This window comes from Desmodus rotundus, chromosome 12, assembly GCF_022682495.2.
Source record: "Desmodus rotundus isolate HL8 chromosome 12, HLdesRot8A.1, whole genome shotgun sequence".
Lineage (NCBI taxonomy): Eukaryota > Metazoa > Chordata > Mammalia > Chiroptera > Phyllostomidae > Desmodus > Desmodus rotundus.
In genome coordinates this window covers 57,641,851-57,655,783 of record NC_071398.1, presented here as the reverse complement: position 1 = coordinate 57,655,783, position 13,933 = coordinate 57,641,851, and the positions used below count along the sequence as shown (strand labels likewise).

The following is a 13,933-nucleotide window of genomic DNA, read 5'->3' as shown; positions in this document are numbered from 1 at the left end:
CTAGATATACGTGGATGTGTATTATATGTTAACTTAACCATGCATTGGTGTGTACATTCTTTAGTCATTATCATTACAAAGTGTCCAATCAACCCTAATCAATAGCCTTAGTTTCTTCTAGCTTGATAATACACCTCAAAGACGCGAAGAAAAGCTAAAGTAGAAGAACCTCCTTGCCTGTATTCATTATCAAAACAATTACTTTTGGAGTATTTTAAATAGGAAATTTCTTTATTAAATAGCAAGTTGTAGCCATTATAACTTCAATTTTTCAAAGCACTGCTATTTCAGTCTTTTTTTAGTGAATCAAAACAGGTTATTACAGGTATTTTATATTTTCAATAATGATCTACCTTTTCAAAGATTCTTTCTTTCTTTTGAAGAAGTTAGGGAAATACCCAAAAGGTTCCTCCTACACTATTTGAACCTGTGTCTTCTTTTACCTTAATCCCAGGCAATCACTAATTTACCTTTATCACTATAGCTCACTTAACTTTTCTAGAATTTTTATGCATTTTAAATATATAGATTTCAGATTTTTCTTCTTTTCTAATATATGCATGCGATACATATATAAAACTTTCTTTAGGGTAATGGCTTTTGCTGTATCCTATATATTGTGATAAGTTGTATTTGAATTTTTATTTGAAACCTATTTAAAAATTTTCAGTGAGATATCACCTTTGACTCATGTGTTATTGAGAGGTATGCTGTTTCTTCCCCAAGTTTGTTGGACCTTCCAGACATCCTCCTGTTCCTGACTTCTAGTTCAGTTTCACTGTGTTCTAAGAGCAGATATCGTATGATTCTGCTTCCCTGGGAGCTGGAGAAGAATGGGTGATTTGCTGCTGTTGGGTGAAGGGATCTATAGAATTCAGTTACATCTGATTGATTGAGAGTGCTGTCTAGTTCAAGCGTGGCCTGACAAATGTTTTGCATTTGGATCTGTCCACCTCTGAGAGAAGGGTGTTAAAGGCTTTAACTGTAGTATTGGCTTAACCAATTTGTTCTTGCGTTGTTTTAGTTTTTGCCTCACGTATTTTGTTGTTCTTCTGTTAGGCACATATACATTAACAGTTGCTGTTTCTTCTTGGACATTTTTCTCCTTTATCATTATGTAATAGCTTTGCTTATTATGGATAAGTTTCTGTGCTCCGAAATCTACTGTCTCTAAAATTAACATCATTGATCTTGCTTTCTTTGATTAGTGATGGCTTGGTGTGTTTTTCTCCATCCCCTTACTTGCGTCTGTGTGTATTTTTGTATTTAAAGTAGGTTTCTTGTAGACAGCGTATACTTGGGCCTTGTTTTTTGATCCATTCTGACAAGATACGTTGCAGTTATTTCTCAAAGGGGATCTTGCTGTTTTCATGCAGAAATAGTCCCGTGTATCTACATGACAGTATCTTACAGTAGTAGTTTTATTAAACATAATATTTTTCTTACTGTAATTAGTGACTTTCTTACTGTGATCTGTAGGGCATTCCCTCCTTTCTCCTTTCCAGACGTCCCCGGACTTGATCGTACAACAGCTGTGCAGCATCCTGTTCCAACAGTGCACAAGCAAGTGTCACACGCTTTATTTCGTCCCCTTTATACATTTTCTCCCTGTAGATTACACTGGTGCAATTGATACCTGTCCTCCTTATTTTTAGTCTATAACAACTTTTTAACTTCTCCAAGAATGAGGCATCTGCATGTTGTTTTATAATCATCTAGTAACGTGTAGTTGTCTCATTGGACTCCGGATTCCTTGAGAGCAGGCTCTATACCCTGTCATTGTCGAAGTTCCAGAAGCAGAATCCAGAATCCACACTTGGTAGTGCGGTGTTTAGAGCCAGTGACGAGGAGTGAGAGGATGAATGAGTGCTGTACAGAAGAGGGGCTCAGGCCTGGTCAGAATAGCCTGGGTGGGGAAGGGGAAGGAGAGTTCTAGGCTAGCATTTGCCACTTGAAAATTGGGTGTTTATTAAGTGGTTGATCACTCCCTGTTGAAGCGGAATAAATACTATATGGTAGACATTGTGCTTAAATAATTGATATAGGAAAATAAATAGTTGTAACAAGATATGATTGCGTTGTAATGAATATATGGACATGTCAAGTGGGGGAACAAGAACTGTATCCAAGAGGCTGAAGTATAAAAGGACATTTAACTCTGGCCTGGTGGCTCAGTTGGTTGGAGCATTGTCCCGGACACCAAAAGGGTTGTGGGTTCGATCCCCAGTTGGGGCACGTATAAGAGGCAACCAGTTGGTATTCCCCTGTCACACCACTGTTTCTCTGCCTCTCTCTTTCCCTCCCTCTCTGTCTAAAATTAATAAACATATCCTTGGGTGAAGATTACAAAGAAAAAAAGAATATTTAAAGGTGAGGATACATGCAAAAGGTGATGGTTTGGAATGAAAACAGCAGATCTGGGAAATGCGATTCCCTTGGGGTGTGGTAGGGGCTGTTTGTGGACCACTTTTGCAGCATGCTGAAGAAGTTGAAGCTTAAACCATCGCCCATGAGAAATTTTGTTAAGTAGAGGAAATAAAAATTCAGATCTTTAAAAGATTCTTTTTGTGGCAATGGAGTTAGTCTAGAAGGGTGAGAATCTGATGGAAAAGAAAAACCACCCTGACATATTGGAATATTAGTCCAACCAGAAGGACTTGGAGACAAGCCCATGCATTGCAGATGGGGAAAGGGTCTGGCTTCAGGATGCTAACATGGGGTAGGACGGATAGGTCCCGGGTTTGGGGGAAGAAAGCTTACTACCTCAGACTTCCAGCTTGGACACAGAGGTAGTACAGAGGTGATGCTTCCTTCTTCCAACCATGAACTGTTTGGAATTTTAGCTGTGCTTAAAAGGCTTTCATTTTCCTTTTCTAAAAAAAAAAATGTTAATTTGCTTTTAACAAAGCTTTCAATTTGCTAAAATACCATACGATTATCTTGGACAAAATAATCCTGTTTTGACATCTTTCTATACTTCCTGAGTTCTACAGTAAACACACAGTTAGTGTGAAATGAATATCAGCTCAAAAAAGTGTAAGAATGGGGAGATTATTTGAAGTATTGTTTGAGTAAGTTTTTAAGGAACTAGATGTTTTTGAGGCACAGCCTAGTTCATTTCTGTTTACACTGTGGTTATTCAAAGTTCTTAGAAGAGTAGCAGGTGTGTAGTAAGTGAAGTCTATGTACTCATCTCTTAATACTACTGTGTTATCTCGTCCTTGGGTACATTGCAGGAGCCTTTTAATGCTGTCCTTCGCATCCGCCTGCTCTCTCAGCTGCAAGCCTAGAATAGCAAGCATATTCCTGTCCAATACACTTAACTGAAGGAATGACTGAGTGGAAGACGGATGTCACCTCTTGACTTATAATCTTCTGGTGGCATTTCATGTCATTAGAGGATAAGTTAAGGTCCTCTCATTATTCTGAAGGCTCCTACATGATCTCTCCACACCCCCTGCCCTTTCTCTGACCTCAGCCATGCTCCTCACCCCCTTGCCCGGTCTGGTCCACAAGGTGCCCCTTCCTTGAGCACAGCAAACATCTCCAGCCTTGGACCTGGGCTCCCACCAGTCCTTCTGGAAGGTTCTCCCCCTGATGTTTACGCTTCTTACTCCCCCAGTTCTTCAGTTGTCTCTGTCTCTGGGTCCTTTTCGTGATCACACTTGGTAATGGAGCCTCCTGCCTTCCCACCCATCTCCCTTATCACGCTTTATCACATTCCTCACAGCGCTTAGCACTTGCTAACATACCACATGTTGCTTATTCCTCTTTCCCTCTCTGGAATCTAAGCTCCAAGAGGTCATGGGCTTTGTGCTGCATCCACAGGGTCTAGAATAGGGCCTGAAATTCTTACTGTCTAAATGAATGAATAAGCACACCTTTTAGCAGTTACTAATTTAAGGGGCATAGATCATCTGTGGCAAACGAGAACACAGGAGGCAAGGTCTGCTACATTTTCTCTAAACATTTAATTTAATGAATTTATTACTCTGGTGGGATAGAGCCACGTTGGTAATTGTTTTCCAGTAAATAACCCTTCACTGGAAGAATAAGACAAATGTGCACGTCCCGTGGTAGTGTTTTCTTCATCTTCAGGCATTTTCTACAACACTGGTTGGTCAGTAGTTGTTAAATTAGTACCATAAGAACCCGGCACATTTTCTTAAAGTTCATTTCACAAGCTGGCTTTGGGACACAGTGAGATACACGGTAAGGGCCGGGTGGGTGGCAGGTCTGTCTCTGGTCACGTGGTGTTCCTCATTCAGCGCCACCTCTGGGGCATGTTTCAGCTGAACTGGAACTCCCAGCATTTTGGCAGCTTTCCTTTTCCACCCAAAGTCATCGAGAAGAGTCATGAACTGTGTGGAACGCTGGGAAGAAAACCGCGATGAGAGCTGACACCCCAGCAAACTGAGGAGTCTGGATGGACAGGAAGCACAGACTCCCAGTTCACATTCTGACAATGGTAGATGCTCCTGGAGAATTGTGTGCCCTGGTTAAGACTCAATATCAGTCTTGATCCTGAATCTACAAACAAAAACTTCTACCAACACTGCCATCCTGTTAACAAAGCTCTGATATCATATGTGACCCTTACGGAAAAAATATTCTAGAATTTTCTTCATCAAGGGCTTATACAGTGGCACATGGTGGAAAATGCTCAGTGAAATGTCCTTTTCTTTCTCTCCTCTTACAGTTTTTTTCTGATAGTCTTTCCTTATAAAGTAATGACTTTAGGCTTCTGAACCTCAACTTTTTTTTTGGAATTTCTTTTGAGAACAATCGCCAGTGGATTCTCCAACAGCATGTCTTCAATTTCATAGTGTCCACATGCACACTTTCTAGAAATTTTCTGCTCAAAGGTGTATTCTTTAATTGCCCTCCAATACTCTAATCTTATACTTAATATTTGTGTACACTTTATACCTACAAAACTGCTTGAGTATGTATTAACTTTTAAAGCTTCTCTGGAAAATATAAGACAAATAACAGTATTCTTAACTTCAGGTGTTGAAATAGAGGCTTGTCATGTTGTGTAAACTCAGTGCCCGGTGATCCGTGTGTTGAACAAACATTTATCTGTGCCCGTTGTGTGCAGACCTGTTCCAGGAAGGTGGGAAGCTTCCAGAACCAATCAGGCGGGCCCTGCTTTCCTGACATTTGTATTCACGTGGGTTTTATTGAACAACGTAGCTTGGCTGATTAAGTAGAGGACCCCAACTATGAACGGTGCCTTTTGTCTTCCGGTAGAGGCAGTGTACCTTCTTGGCAAGTGACATACACTGGTTATTTGAATCCTTAAACTTAGTATACACATGAATGGAAGATACCACCAGTGGTTGAATAACATCATTTCCTTCAGTGACTTTGATGCGCGCTGGAGGAACTTCACTCTCGTTTATGGTAGCTAGGCTATGTACATCCTTCCTTTTGAAGTCGCAGAATCTATCGAGATGTTAAGGGAGGGCTTATCTCTATGTGGTCTTTCTCTGACTTCTCACATGCCCCGTGAGATCACTCTGGTTTTCCAGCAGGAAACAGGATTGACTGAGATGACATCAGAAGTGTGACAAGGAGGTATGGGCATTACTTTCCCAGGGGATTAGGGACCAGAGGCAGGAATAGTGGGTTTCAGAGCTCACTGCAGCTGGAGCCTGCAGAGCTCACCCCTCAGCTGGAGTGCTCAGGTGCAGTGGCAACCAGGCACGTGTGGGGACCACCTGCTTGTCCTAAAGTTGTGTGGCACTCAATGCCTCCTAAGAATGTTGTGTAACTGGTTTGCTTTTCATGCAACAAAAATACAGTTCTTTCCAAATGCTCCCATCTCACTAGGGAATTCTGGCTGTCAACTCTGAGAGCGTGGCCCCGTCTTTCACCGCTCAGTAGACAAATGTATAGATGATCTGTACTGTGTAGTGAGAAAAGACGTTTCCACACTGACATTAACAAATAATTTGTTCTCAAAATTAAAACATGGAAAAAGATGGATCAACCACTCTATGTACATACTTTTAAAAATCCTCTTAGGTATAAATATTTCACAAAATGTCCAATTTTGATCGACTAGAACTTCAGTTCCCGAAGGGAAATGGACCTTTGGTTGCTATGTAGTGGGGGCGGGTCGAGAGCAGAAGTCAGGAAGTATATTCAAAAACCTGCTGTTTCAGGGACGATATCCCTGCCTGTAGAACTAGAATAGTGAAGCTAGAGAAAGGCTACTACCAATGATTTCTTTCCATCCACTGATAGATATTTGCTCTAGCCTTAAAAATAAGCAATAAAGAAGGTGAAACAATATGTAAAAAAAGTGATCCCCCAATGTCTAGTTTATTTGCTTGGGTTTGAGGAGGAAATGGGCCAGTTCAACTCTTAAAGTCTTTTTGAAACGACAAAAAGAGTGTATCATATTTTCATATTCAAAAGGTGGTAATTTAAATTACTTTAAAAACAAATCCAAACTATTCTGCCAAGCCTTAGCCAGTGTGGCTCAGTTGGTTGGAGCGTCGTTCTGTAGGCCAAAAGGTTGGAGGTTCCGTTCCTGGTCGGGGCACATAGAAGAATCAGCCAATGAATGCATAAATAAGTGGAACAACAAATCGATGTTTCTCTCCCTCTCTCTCCCTTTCTCTCTCCCCACCTTTCTCTGTCTCTAATCAAAAAACATATTAAAAAATTGAAAAGGAAATTCTGCCAAGTCAAAGGCCATGAAATATAAAGTAATTGCCAAATTCTGCTATTAACTTTGTGTGACAGGTTGTGAAATTCATACCTACATATAAAGACCATATTTGACCTTTATGCCGATATTAAGTACATGAATTTGTCCTTCGAGTCTGTGTTAAAATATAAGTTAAAAATATTAAATGATACCTATTGTTTCCTTTCATACAAATAATATTTTTTCTTAAGTCAATTTTTAAAAATAAGGTCTCAAACAATTTCCAGTTTGTTTTTAAATCCTTCTTTATACTTCATTTTTATTTTCTCATTTAAGATTTTAAAATGTTACCTTCCATTATATTATTTTGGACAATGGATATTTATAAGAAGTATCAGATGAATTTGTTTTGGGAGGAGGATCAAACTGTGGTGATACATATTTTAAATGTTCATTATTAATGAAATTTTGAAAAAGAACCCTTTTGTTATTGAAGAATCATCTCAGTTTTTCAGATTTGTAATTGAAATTTTTACTTGTGTTGCCTTAAGCCAAGTAAGAACTAAATGTGTTTCACTCTTGACTTATATTAGTATGAACAGATAAAATGAAATAACATAAATAAAAAATATCATTCCCATATATACATATATAATTCTGATACGATAATACATTTTCTGTTCTTTTTTATCATTGACATGAAGTAGAATTAGAATATAATTTCATTAATATGGAGTAAATGATAACAACCAGGAATTGTTTTAATTTTTTCCTAGCTTAATGAAAATGCATTTTTAAAATAGTCACATATATACATATTTAAACTCAGATGAACTGTAGCAAAATTTAATTTGAAAAAGTTTACTTAAAAACTCATTCCCTGCAAATTCTTTATTTATATGTTGAGTCAACTCCTTTCCCAGCTTTTCTACTTTCTATTACCTCCCGTGGGCTGAGGGATATTTGTAAGCGGCAGTACGGTGGCGGGGGGTGGATTGTAACAATGATTCCCCTGAGTTCTAGCTATTTGGCAAATTAAGTCAGCCAGTATTTCCACAGTGTTTTCTTAATAACAGTTCCTGGACACAGGCAGATATGACCCTTGTTATAAATAAGCAAACGTGCTTTTTTTGATGTGTTCTTCTTTATTCTGGTATAAAGACAATGCACAAGATAAAAACAAATGAGTACTAACTTAATCTGTATTAGTTACTGTATTATGGCAATAACAAAACACCACAGACTGAGTGTCTCAAAACAACAGAAATTTATATTTGACAGTTCTGGAAGCCAGACGTCTGAGACGAAGGCCTTTCTCCTTGGCCTGTAGGGGGCTGTCTTCTCCCCGTGTCCTCCCACTGTCTTCCCCTGGTTGCGTGGGTGTCTTAATCTCTTATTCTTATTGGATTAGAGCTCGCCCTAAAGAATTCATATAACCTTAATGATCTCTTTATAGCCCTATCTCCCAATACAGTCCCATTCTGAGCTTCGATCTTACACTCAGGAATTGGGGGTGGGAGCTGGTGGGAGCCCAGTATGACCCAGAACGTTACATGTGGGCAAGTTCATTGTGTCCTTGAAGATGAGTGAACGAGTGAGGCTAAGTGACGTTAGGAAGTCGGATAGGCTGCCAGATTGGAGCAGACTTTTCTGCTGATTCTTATGGACACTTGTCACTTGGTTTGGCTTTAGTGCTGCAACCTAGCAGTCTTCAGACAAAAGTGCAGGGGGCGGGGGCATGACTCAAAAGGAAACAAAGCCAGTTCTCTTGAAAGAAAAACTGAATCTATGCCAGAAACAATCATTAATTATCCTTTCTCTTCATAGACCCAAGAGGTTGAATCCCCCGAGTTTCCCTTTTATTACATTTCCCTATGGAGTCCATGGCGTTGTCACCCTATCATTGCTCAGCCTGGAAGCACCAGGACCACCTCCCCCACCCCAACTCGAGTTCCCCCATCGTCACTGCTGCCCCCTGCACCCCACACCCCTATCACCAACACCCTGGCTCCAAATCTCACAGATCACTTCTGATCCAATAAACTCGGAGGCTAGATGGCTTTAGGGAACACCACTGAGTCTGGGTGATGTGCTCCAGCACTGGCGGGCAGGATATCACTGATACTAGAAGCCTGGGGAATTCAGTGACATACAGAGTTAATAGATGCTTGGAATCTTCCAGATTATGTCAATAGTAAATTATTATCTCAGAATATAAGTTACACCCAAGTTTTAACGTTAGAAGTTTAAATCTTCCAAGATTCAGAGTGGCACTGAACCTCTTTGGGGATCATACAATTTCTGGTTGCTGGGTTGACATTTGAGAGAGACTATTTGTAAATAAACTGTTTAAAATTAAACCAGCTACTTGGACTGATGGTTGTCAGAGGGGACCTTGGGAGACTGGGTGAGAAAGGGGAAGGGATTGAGAAGTACAGATTGGTGGTTACAAAATAGTCACGGGGATGTAAAGTAGAGCGTAGGAAATATAGTCAATAATATTGTAATAAGCGTATACAGGGCCAGGTGGGGACTGGAAATATCAGAGAAAACACTTTGTAAAGTATGTGATTGTCAAACCACTATGCTGTACGGCTGAAACTAATACAGAATAATACGCTTGTAAACTGTAATTGAAAACTAAACCTAAAAAATACATGTTTACCTGAACAGTTATAGTGAACCATTGGCCCAGCCTCTGAATTAGCTGTTTTGGTTACATCTGGACTTCCTCTGCCGTTCTTGTATTCGTCCCAAGCACATAACCTGTTCGCGGTCACATTACTGGATCACGTGGAGTTGAACAGGACGGCCGTTCAGAGCCTGGTTTCTTGTTGTGCATTCTTCCAAACCAGCTGCTGTGTTGTCCAGTTCAGGGGGTACTCCGGTGGGAACTGACTCCCACCAAGCCCTGGTGGGTCTCACATAGGATGAGGAGTCGAATCTGAAAATTCAGACTCTGAACATCGACCCATTGGCACGTGGCCCTAAAACATTACACCAATCTCATAGGGCGCTTTTTCAATAGATGGGATTTCGTACACAGGCAGAAAAAGGTACATTTGTTTTAACTGGTGTATTTCATAGAGTGTGACGTAATTATATTGATAGCACAGAAAATAGAAATATCTGGATCTTATAGAGAGTTATTATATGCGAATATAAAACAAAACTAAAAACGAAGGCAAGCAGACATCATTAGGATGTGTGCATTACGTTTTCGCTTTGAAAGGGTGACCTGCTGTGCTGTTACGTATATAACTGGTCTCATGAAAATGCGGCAGGAACCTTTTGCAGTGCCTGTGGCATTCAGAATTGCCTTATCTGTATAGTACGTTCTATCCGGTTTTCTTACAAATGCATCGCTCTGGACTCACCTTGTCTATAGGCAAATACAAGAGGAGAGAGAGACCTAGCTTACACAGCCAGGCCAGGCGACTGCATCGACTCTAACCTTGGCTTTGCAGATCCGTAGAGGAGAAGGATGCCGCTTCCTCCCTTATATGCTACTGAGGCCCATTGTACTTGGTAACTTCCCCCTTTTCCAGCTGTGGAAATTTTTCTGACTATTGACTCTGAATATTTATAGTTCATTCAGCCTGTCAGGATGCTGTTGTTTATCGGCAGACTGTCTTATAACGTGTCATGTGATTAACAGAAAAACACTGTAAGATGCCTCCTGGGAGACAGAGTACTGCAGATTTTTAGCTGAATTTTCCAGGTTCTTTCCAGTGGTAGATTTTATGGCTGCACATTTAACACCTGCAATAAGAATTTACAGTGGAAAGGTTGGCGGGAGACCCCTTAATGAAGTCAAGTGCCTTAGCTAGAATAGTAAGTACTTAGGAAACCATAATTCCCCTCAAAAATACACTATTTTAAAATACCATATGCCTATAAGATGGGCAACGCTTTTATGTTTCAACAGTAGCTTCACTTGGTTCATTGTATTTCCTGCAAGTTAAGTGTGGAGTTACAGGCTTTTTAGTCTTGGGGAGGACTTCCGATCTGATCTCCCAATGCATTCACTTCACAAACGATGCATTGGGGGGAGTGCCTTGCATAATTCCAAGTAGTTACTGCAAAACTGAAAGAACATTCAGGAATCACGCCTTCTAATTGAAATCCTTCATGAGGCCAGTGTTCAATGATGCCTTTTTATTTTTTTATTTTTATATTTATTTTTTTAATCCTCACCAGAGGATATGTTTATTGATTTTAGAGAGAAAGGGAGGTAGAGATAGAGAGAGAGGAGGAAGAGAGAGAGACAGACAAGAGAGAGAGTGAGATCTGGTTGCCTCTCACAGGGATCAAACCCGCAACCCAGGTATCTGACCTGCGACCTTTGGGTGCACAGGGGGATACTCCAATCAACAGAGCCCCTCGGCCAGAGCACCTCGTTAATTATTTTAAACAGCCTCGTGCAGAATTCTGTGTTCAAATTCCTCTTTGTTATTTGTGATTATTTGTGATAATTCATTGTGGCTACGCAGCATTCTAAATCGCTCGGCTGGGGTCGTGGACCTTAGACGCGGGGTAATAGGCCCTTCGCTCCCCGAAATGAGCTCATTTCAGAAACAGCAGAGAACCTGCAACACCAGGCAAGCAGACTATGGTGAACCGCAGGCAAATCCGAGGAGACGAGGGGCTATCTCTTAGTACGTAATGTTAGAGTCTTTCTAAGTTTAATGTCTGTATTTTCACCAGCCCTACAGAGCAACCATGAATAAAATGCAGAGGAATGCAGAGAAAGCTGGAATAACGTTGGCGTTATTCAAAGCGACGTTGGGGTTCTGTGAGTCAGGTTCCTGTGCCCAGACCTACAGGGCCTTGAGTCCCGGAGTCAGGTGGATATTAAGCCAGACATTTTCCTGGGCTTCGGTTAAATGAACATGGTCGCAACCCATAGGTTCTTATCAAACACGTTTCACGTTTGAGGAGACCTGTGTGGAAATAGATGGCTTCAAGAGCGGAGTACACTTGACCCTTGAACAATGCCGGTGTCACGGGCGCCGGTCCATCCTTGCAGTCGAAAATCCGTGGATAAGTTTGACTCCCCGAAACTTAACCACTCACAGCCTGTTGTAGACGGGAAGCGTTGCCAATAATACAAATGGTCAATTAACACATATTTTGTATGTTATATGTATTATGTATTTTTTCTTACAACAAAGTGAGAGTAAAGAAAATGTTTTTAAGAAATCATAAGATTCATGGGTGAATTTCTAAAAATTGTCAAAAATTTCCACATTTATACAGCCCTGGCTGGTGTGGATGGCTCAGTGGATTGAGCACAGGCCTGTGAGCCAAAGGGTCACCAGTTCCACTCCCCATCAGGGCGGTGCCTGGGTTGCAGGCCAGGTCCCCGTTTGGGGGTGTGTGAGAGGCATGTTTCTTCCACCCACTGATGTTTCTCTCCCTCTCTTCCCCTCTCTAAAAACAATAAATAAAATCTTTAAAAAAAGAAAAAGGGGAAAAAATCCACATACATGCAGCTGTCAGAGGGGGCGAAGGAGGGGAGGCCTGGATGAAAGACGGTGAAGGGTTTATCCAAAGAACATCATGCATCATCACACACAGGCCAGAGGGAAGGGCTGGGTGGAGGTGGACAAAGGGAAAAGTGGGCACGTAGCGTAAAGAACAAAAACAAAGTTAAAAAAAGGGAAATCCACCTGCAAGTGGACCCACGCAGTTCAAACTTGCCTTGTGCAAGGGTCAACTGTATTAGCTGCTGATTTGTAAAGCAGGTGTGTGTTTCCTTCTTCACATGTGTAAGAGTAAACTACACGTTCTTTTGGACACGCGTCGCTCGAGTCCTCTGTGTATTTGAAGACGCTGACCACGCCCATGCTTGCTTCCTGGCAGGGGGACATCCAGCAGTTACTGATCACCGGTGACCCCAAAGCCGCCTACGACTACTGTGAGCATTACAGTCCAGACTGTGACTCGGCGCCCAGGGCCGCGCAGGCGCAGGAGCCGCAGATCGACGAGGTGAGGCCCCGAGGTCGGGCAGGGTTCTCCGTTCCAGGCTAGAGACGCATCCTGCAGTGTGCAGGCCCATGTCTGCCTGTCCAATTTTAGCTCGAGTACGCTTTGTAGTTCATAGTGTGCTAATATTTCTGGGAAGAACTGCCTCAAAAATGATTTTTGGTGTTTCCCCCCCACCCCACTTAGTATTCTATAACTTCAATTTCTTAAAAACAGACATGCCTGTCTTGTATCTATAAGCGTATCTATACTGTGTCTATGAGCATATTTTATTCTCTGGAGGGGAGAGAACGATGATTTCTAAAACTTGCATCTGTCCCCTTAGCACTTCAATTATTAACACGGCCTCAGGATAAGGGTGAAATGTCTTCTGAGGGGCTGCCATTCGCCCAGGACTTTGGAGATCGGTGCAGATGAGGAAGCGACATTAGAGCTATGTGGAAGTTCTCAGGATGTGATGGCATTTTTTCCGTTTCTTACAGGCTATGCTACATCAATAGATGTTTTTTCTTTCTTGCACAAAATCTGATATGCATCACAATGAGATGAAAAGCAGTATGAATGGCTTGTGGTAATTAGAGCTATTCATACACTTTCCTTAAAGTTATGCCACTTTACTTGACATTCAGGTGTGAAAACATTCTCCCAAGCTTTTTTCCCCAAGAAAATCTACCACAATGAAATCTTAGTCTATTCTCACTCAGACCAAAAATACATATAAGTTAGTGTAGTCTTAGTGATTTTGTCAGACTTGAATATCTCAAAGAACAAAAACTATATTATAGTGTACTCCTGGTCCAGGCCTTTTGGTAATATTCTTTGATGTGGATTTTCTAGAAATTAGAAAAGTAAGCAAATTGGAAGGAAGTTAGTCTTCAGTTGTTATCAAAATTATATATTTAGATTTTCTCCTTAAGTTGAAAGTGTTAAATTTTAGAACAGGTGGTGGAAGTTTTAAAATATTAACAGTGTCTTTATTATTGAAAATAGCTCAAATAACATTTTTTCTTACCTTATAAATATACTATTATTAGGTGCTACTTTTTTAGTTTTTCACTATTTAGAATAGTTTGATATCTTTGATTTTCAATTGTTATTATTTTGCATGTGAATTCAATTTGGATATTACCTTTTAAGTGCTTGCAGTATATATATTTTAACATTACTTTTTAAGGTATGATAGAGAATTCTGTTGCACTGATCTTTTTCCATGGCTTAATATTAATTTTCTTTTTAAAACAGGACAAAGTCTTAAGAAGCTGACAGGAAAGAAAAGAGAAATTA

The 13,933-nt window shown here is 40.6% G+C and overlaps 1 protein-coding gene across 3 annotated transcripts in view; it reads left to right on the top strand.

Moving 5' to 3' along the window:
- COL11A1 (collagen type XI alpha 1 chain) overlaps positions 1-13,933 on the top strand; it is a 160,618-nt gene that overhangs the window by 26,724 nt on the left and 119,961 nt on the right. For all 3 annotated transcript variants that reach the window (XM_024570077.3, XM_024570075.3, XM_024570076.3), the window contains exon 5: positions 12,527-12,652. In XM_024570077.3, the coding sequence (XP_024425845.2) occupies positions 12,527-12,652 (126 nt within the window). The remainder of the gene's footprint in view (positions 1-12,526; positions 12,653-13,933) is intronic.